General features: G+C 36.4%; 1 protein-coding gene across 1 annotated transcript; it reads right to left on the bottom strand.

Moving 5' to 3' along the window:
• Nucleotides 1-4,662: 4,662 nt before the first annotated feature.
• LOC111905405 (uncharacterized) lies at nt 4,663-6,961 on the bottom strand. Its single transcript, XM_042896088.1, has 2 exons — nt 6,382-6,961; nt 4,663-6,326 (listed from the first exon to the last, which is right to left on the bottom strand). Exons 1-2 carry the CDS (start codon nt 6,959-6,961, stop codon nt 4,663-4,665), a joined length of 2,244 nt encoding a protein of 747 aa, XP_042752022.1.
• Nucleotides 6,962-7,873: the final 912 nt, after the last annotated feature.

The raw sequence follows: 7,873 nt of genomic DNA, 5'->3' as shown, positions 1-7,873 counted from the left end.
TCTAATCTATATTAAAAATAAAGTCAAAATTTGCCGACGGAGTCTAAATGAAAGTTGTAGAGTACAATCTCACCTACACGTGCATATAAAGAACGTCAAAAACGGAGCTCGTATGCGAAAGTTACAGATTTTTCAAGTTCGAGGTGCACAAACCGAGATGAGTTACGCCCAGCGTACCCTCGTACGCCCAACGTACTTGGGTGCTAGGCTTCAGATCATCCACGTCGCCCCTCTACGCCTCTATACCCCTGTCCCATCGAATGCTTCATTCGAGGATGCGATAAGCCTTGACGCAGACAAACGCCCATCGTAACTCCGAATTACGCCCAATGTACGAAGCCTCTCACACCCCTATAAATAGGATGTGAGGGAGTTTCACGCTCTCGAAGCCATCCTGACATTCTGGTTTTCAGATCCAAGTTCAGAAGGGAGTTTCACGCTCCGTAGATTCCCGAGAATCCCGAGAAATCAACTTTTCTAGTCGAAGTTCTGCTCGATTTTCGTCTCACCCTCTTCAAACTACCAAGTGAGTTCATACCCCTACAACAATGTTTTCAAATACTTTTTAAATGGTTTTATACACTTTTAAGGGGGGGGGGGGGAATACACATAAGCACATGATTATCATCGTGTGAAAAACATAAATCTTTTGCTATACTCTTTGTTATTTAATCAATCATATGTGATTTATAACTGTGTTTCAAACAATAGGATTTCATATACCCCAGACTGTGTTTCAAACAAACTACTTTTAAATCGTTTTATAAATTGACATAAAGTCATCAACATTTTATATTAAACTCTTCAAAAGGTTTTACAAAACTTCCTTTTTAACTTATATATCGTCAAATGCATGCCTATATATGTATAGTTATGTATGTAATGTTTAAAGGACTTAGAACTGCTAACCCACTTTATTTCCTTTATCTTGTTTGAATGTGTACTTAGAGTAATCGGTTAGTTGTCCGAAGGTCGTCTAAACATTAGTTATATATTATGTATACATATGTAGATATAAAAGTACCAGTCAATCAATCAAATACTATAAAGAAGAATACTATAACAGAAATTACTAGTAATCTATTATAGGTATGGTTTAGGAGAATACTATCATAAACAAATATTAGACAGAGAATACTATAATAGAGAATACTACAACAGAGAATACTATCATATACAAGTACACACAGAGAATACTATCATATACAAGTACATACTAAGATACTATAACGGAAATAACATACTAAGATACTATAATAGAAAGAACATACTAAGATGCTATAGCATGGAACAACTACATGATCTAACTATACCAATGATCACCAACGCATTGTTCTAAACAAAAGGTGATAATAAATTAGGTATACATGATCATATAACTTTAATGTGGATACTACGACCTAACAATTCGTTGGGGAAGTCACTCTTGTTTCCCAGAATCTCTTGTAGGGAGAATGTTTAGTATGGGAACTACTTATAACATTATGACCTTAGTAAAACAAATACATTTTCAGGTAATTAGTACTGCAGGTGTCAATTCTAAAGACCCATGAATACTTACTTTTCCCATTACTTTCATATAGTGACAGTTCTACTTGAAAGTCAATGCAAGCTATTTTCGAGTTAAGATAGTTATAAACTTGGGAAAAACATCCACTTTTATTGAGAAACAAACATTCAAAACAGTCGGGTCTTGGCAGAAGACTACTTTTTATACTAGTAGAAAATATGGGATTTTCTAGAGGTTTTTAAACATATACAAACATTTACATTGAATATTTACAAACATTTTCATTCAAACTTTTACAAACATTTTCATTCAAACTTTCACAAACATTTACATTCAAACTTATACAAACATTGACATTAAATACTTATAAACTCACCAGCTTAAATGCTGATCTACGCTTTCAAAATAACTTGTATTCTCAGGTCGTCAGTAGACAGGTACCGGTGCCAGGTTTTAAGAAGAAGAAGCATCTTCAAGACTCGTCTTTTATTTTGATTATTCATATTTGGTGTCTTATTACTATTAAAGAACACACTTGTATGAATTATACTATTAATGCAATGGATGATGTTGTTGCTTGTTTACTATTTTGCACTGTTGTGAAACTGTACATGACGTCCTTCGCCCCAGAACGTTTCCGCCGTTCTTGGTTTTGGGGTGTGACTGGGTGTTGCAACTCTCCCCCGTTTGAAATAGATTTTGACCTTGAAATCCTCGGCTCCCATGTCCACTCCATACCCTTTCGATGTTGCCATTGAACCTTGATTAAGGGCACCACGTTGTTGTGCAAGGCATTCGTCTTCCTATCGAATATGGCCACCAGCCTCTCCACATAATTTAGGCACTAATCAATCTGAATTTCTTCTAACGGAACCACCTCCGAATCATCAACCATACACTTACGAAGCTGAGAAACATGTAAGGTGCTATGAATCTCACTAAGCTCCTCAGGAATATCTAATCAGTATGCCACCTTGCCTACCCAAGCCATTACTCGAAAAGGGCCAATAAATTGGAGGCCTAACCTGCCCCTCTTCCTAAAGCATATATCACCCTACGACGGTGATATCTTCACCAAAACCATGTCCCCGACCTGGAACTCCAACTCAGACCGACGCCTATCAACATAATTTTTTTTGGTGGCTCTGAGCTGTCTGTAACCTCTGTCTGATTTGTTGAATAATATTCATCGTCTGGAGGATCACCTCAGTCCTCGCCATAACCCTATGACTAACCTCTCCCCAACATACTAGAGTACAACACTTCCTCCTATATAAAAGCTCGTACGGTGGTGCCCCAATGCTAGAATGATAGCTGTTGGTGTACGAAAACTCAACTAGGATAAGGTAGAAGTCCCAACTCCCACCAAAAATGTAGATGAGTTTATATATCTTTTCTTATGATATAAACCATGATACTTATAATGGAAAATATTATTTTCATAATTAAAACACATAGTTTCCAATTAATTACAAGAGTTATAAATATTTATCAAGAATCAAATTCATATAACCATTCAATCTATGTCTTATTGGTGTGACCCTATTGGATCATATGTTATCAACAAATATCATTCTAAAATGATTCTTGAGTGAATAGATCCAATACATAATATGCTCTACCAACTACTTCGGTATCAAATAGACTTTGGACCACTTCACTATTTTGGAGTAAAGACAACTAGTACATATTTTGGATTCAGACTTCAACACAACAAAATTTGTTCCCACATTCTCTTTTTTGTGTAAAGTCACTTACACATATTGGAAACACCAAGCAGGGGTAGAGCCATGATTTAAAAATAAGGGGGCCTGACAACCTCAAATTAAAATATAAATGTATATCCGGATAAAGTAATTTGTCTAAATTTTTAAAAGAAAATTTCACAAAGAACTAAAAACTTGACATAACTGGTTTTTTAAATCTTCATAACATCTAATAGAAAACTTATGTGTTGAGGCTGGAGTGTTACCTTCATGTACGATGAAAGCTAACTCTTTGCCACAATTTACCTTTTTCCATCTATTAAACTTTGATACGGTAAATGTATCAGACCCGACTTTGCCAATAGGTTTTTATTGAAAAGAAAGCAAGGAAAACAAAATGCTAACATCATTTTTCTCAGAATATTCCAACCACCAAAAATTCTTGAACTAAATTTGTTGAAAACTGCACATAGATCTGCTATGATCACTAGGACTGAATGGTTGCTTTGATTTTTGAAGTTGGTATGGTCCAAATTTAATATATAACCGTCTAATTTCATCACTTTGGTTACTTGGATAGCTTAAGGTTGAAGGTCGTTTTCCTGGATCATGCATTAAAGAATCTAATTTCACCTTTCCTAAATCTGAAATCATTTTTTAAGGTTCAATATCATTGGGCTCTTCAATGTTACTATTCGTATCAGGGTGTATATTATGAACATCTTCTTTAGTATTTATCAGGGTGTATATTATGAACATCTTCTTTAGTATTTATCACTAATCAGATGCAACTGTGGGTCGTGCATATCTTCTATTTGTTTGAAAAAAGAATCGATAGTTCTTTTCTTGCTCATAATTTACCCTATAAATATACAGATAGAATAAACAAAATTATCAAACCATAATTATTCAATTATAAATTACTAGAAAGCTAACATATCAAGACATTAAGAATCAAAGGCTAACATATCTATAACAATAGTATTCGTATATATATATTTTTTTTGGGGGGGGGGGGGTGGGCTAGGCATCTGGCAGCCCTTCCGTTGCCTCCGCAATTGACACCAAGCAAAAATTTTCAAACAATGAACCATCTTCCCAACCTACTTGTCATGTCACTGCCACATCAAATGCTTAGGAGAAATGGAGAGTATATATGTTGAGTGAAAAAGTACCATTAGAAAAACTTATATGAATTTAATTTTATGTGCAATAAGTTATTAACATTTTATAACACCAGATTTAAAATTTGTTTGAGCAAGGGTCCCAATGACTTTAAAACCCCATGACAAACAGAGACTCAAAACAAGTATGAAAGGAGGCTCATAAACCAACATAGGAAAGCAAATAAACATGGACAAAATCTACATATTAAGTACTAAATATTATGACAAATCTTTATGAACTTGTCTGGACGTCTGGTTACTTGCAGAACATAAATGCTTGTCAAGGAAAAGGGTGCTTTAAGTAAGAATGCCATTTATCAATAAAAGCCAAGTCCTTTGGATTCAAACTTGGAAGTTCACGATCTTGAAGGCTATTGATTATCTTTGTAATCTCACCAAGAAGTTGGGCAGCAGCTCGGACATTCGCCTCCCTTTTCTCTATGGCACTTGTGTGGCATTTCATTGTAATGACTTGGGGCAAGTTGGTGAGACAAGCAGCTAATATATCGGCAATCATTGATGATAACAGGGCAAATAGTTCCTCTTGGCTAATCTCGTCAATGTTCTCGTGGTATGAGAGCAGGATTGTTTCGGTGATACGATACATTGAATTGGCACAAATAGAACTGTATTTGGAATTATCGTTTTGGCCTCTGATATCCATACTTTCCACCTTGATGACCATGTTCTTAGCTGTATTCCTTAACCATTGAAGAATATGTTCTGGTGTATTCATTCTGGGCTTAGATATTGGAAGCTTGTTTCCTAACCATTTGTGGTATACTTCAACTTCTACCCACAAAGTTTTAGCTGCCTTTTGAATTCTTACATGATCATCAGTAGCGTTGAGGGTTTCTTCCACAAGTTTGACATATACAAGACCTTCACTCACACCACTCACCAAGCAATCGACTTTGTTCTTTTGGATGTTAGGAAGAGACATGGCGATGGACGTTAGAGTAACCAATGGCAAACTCCAACAATTGATATATTCTTCTGAAACTAAAGGAGGGACATGATGGCTTTCAAACTTTTCAATCCCTTCAAAGCCTCTAGATTCCGCAAGAAGCTTCATAAGATTGGTGGGTTGTTGTTTTTCAGCCTTTTGGATCAAACGGTTTACCGATTTTAACATTCCTTTCAATGTTCTATCAGCAAACTCTATGTCGTCTTCAAGTTGCAAAACATACCCTCTTAGATCCTTGTTTTTTCCTAGCTGGGCAGGATTTTGTCCCAGTACAACGCTTGAGGCACTAAACATGGCCTTTAACCACTTCCAACAACGGAGACAATACAAGAAACATATCACAAAGAAAATTGGAATCACTGCTATCAAAATTGGAATCACTGCTATCATCTTGCATGCCACCACGACTGTCTTCTGAAATCCAATACAAATGCTGAGACTTAGGATTTTCAAAACCTGGATGACGATCTTGCATTTGCGGCTACTGGATGGGAATGGTATGCTACTCTTTTTCCAATCATACAACTTCTGTGTCCAAAAGCTCTCTACTTTAGAGACCTTGACGTGCTTCCAAATCCATTTTAGTGACAACTTGAAGCTTAAGGCTGCGAAACATCTGGCAAGTGGGGCAATTGTACCCAATATGACTCTGATAAACTGTATTATGAAAATCGCTAACACTGACCACTTATAATCCGACTCAGGCTTCCCTAGATATCGGATATTAATAATCACAAGCAAAGTAAAGAAGCCCGCGTTTAAAGCGCATATTACCCCTGTAGCAGAGGTGGTAGCAGAGCAAGCTGACATGAATTGGGGGCTTCCAGTTCCTGCCATGATCCAATAGTTGCTGACATGCTGCTTTAGCATCTCAAGAGTTAATACTCTTCCTGGTTGTTGCAGCTCGTGATCCTTTAGAGCTTTTTGATGAGCTGCTTGGTATTTAGATTCTAGAATCTCTTTGGACTTTAGAATTGCTAAAGATGAACATGCATATATATATTATCAGCAACATGAGCATCGGAACCACACAGATGACCACACCAATAACTCTCTCAAAGAACCCAATTTCAGTATAAAAGTTCTCAGCATCATATGAACTGTAGAAGAAAATCCCGGTGTATATTTGAATGCAAACATTCACAGCCAAGGTGATTACAAGAACAGCTAAAGCTATGATGTTTGAGACAAGTTCCTTGCTGTCCATGGTTGCTAGAGAAGGCAATAGATTAGCCAGCATGGTGCACATAAAGCACGTGCTTCCAATCTTTGCAGCCTGGTCAACATAGCCTGGCATTAGATTACTTAGATCCATGGGCAGCTTCATTGCAACAGCTATCACAGTGAGAGAAGCAGCATTCAGAGTGAAATATTTACACGGAAACCAGAGCTTTCTGTTCTTCAGACCATGGAATAAATCAGCCACCATTGCAAGGATGCAAAACAGAGATGCTAAGGCGACATAGATCCCAATCCACGGCATAGGTTTGCTGTACAGGTTTTGCTGATTTGAGTTGTATACTAACTTCCACAACCGAGAGAGGTATTCTGGTTCACTACTGTTGCAAAATCTCTTGAGCAGATCATAATCATTTACTACGTTGGGATTCATGATTATGTTCCTCCAAGGTAAATGAAGGGGGTGTAACTAAGGAAATGCAGAGCACAGGTTTTGTGTTGAGAAAGAATTAGAGTGTAGGTATGTTTCTTCCAATTCTATGAATGTCTTTAAATAAGAATGAAACTTCAATGTTTTTGATGATCTATCGCTTGATCACACCCACGAAACTTTCATCATACATACAATGAACGGGTCAAAGAAGTTAAGGATGTGATGGAAGATAGTGAAGAAACTGCCAATGACTTTCCATAAAGCATCTAAGCCACATATCGTTTCCTTCACTACTGATCAGTAGACTGAAAGATAACATCCTAATCCTATTACTCTGAACACAAAAATTAAAATACTAAATACAATTTATTTTTATTTCTTGACCCACCGGTGATGCAGCCTATTAGAATTTAGAAGTGGTGCATGGACTCCAGTACTCCACTTGGAAGTGGATCCCATCCCATATATTACTAATATACCCTCCACAAAATCCCACTTTTACTAAAAATACCCTCTCCACCCACTTTTAAATACTTTGTATGCATCATGGACTCGTGTCCGCTCACAACTCAACCTTGATACAATACAAGTGTGAGCACATTCTTTTTGGTTAGACAAATTAACATAGAACGAATGCGCATGCTACCCCTTCTTATAGAAATACATGCTTTGAAAAGAAAACTATTATATTTGATTAAAATAGATCATCTAGGCATATTCTACAAAACATTTGATATTCAAAATTATGTTTATACTATTAAAATTGAAACCTGAAAGATTAATCGAAGAAAATATCAGATTATCATGCAATTCACTTCTAAAACTGACTCCAATGAAATTGAAAACATAAAATTTAATCTAGTTAATTAGGGAGAAGTTGAAATACGGCCCTAAACATTTAATGTATTATAT

This window comes from Lactuca sativa, chromosome 6 (genome assembly GCF_002870075.4).
Source record: "Lactuca sativa cultivar Salinas chromosome 6, Lsat_Salinas_v11, whole genome shotgun sequence".
Taxonomy (NCBI): Eukaryota; Viridiplantae; Streptophyta; class Magnoliopsida; order Asterales; family Asteraceae; genus Lactuca; species Lactuca sativa.
Note: the sequence above shows the minus strand (reverse complement) of the source record. Positions and strands in the feature narration are given on the sequence as shown.

What these genes read in the sequence shown, in the direction of transcription:
- LOC111905405 (XM_042896088.1), bottom strand. Translation starts at nt 6,961, where the DNA reads ATGAATCCCAACGTAGTAAATGATTATGATCTGCTCAAGAGATTTTGC. An exon ending in AGTTATTGGTGTGGTCATCT is followed by an intron (nt 6,327 to 6,381) that starts GTGTGGTTCCGA and finishes GTTCATCTTTAG; the next exon opens with CAATTCTAAAGTCCAAAGAG.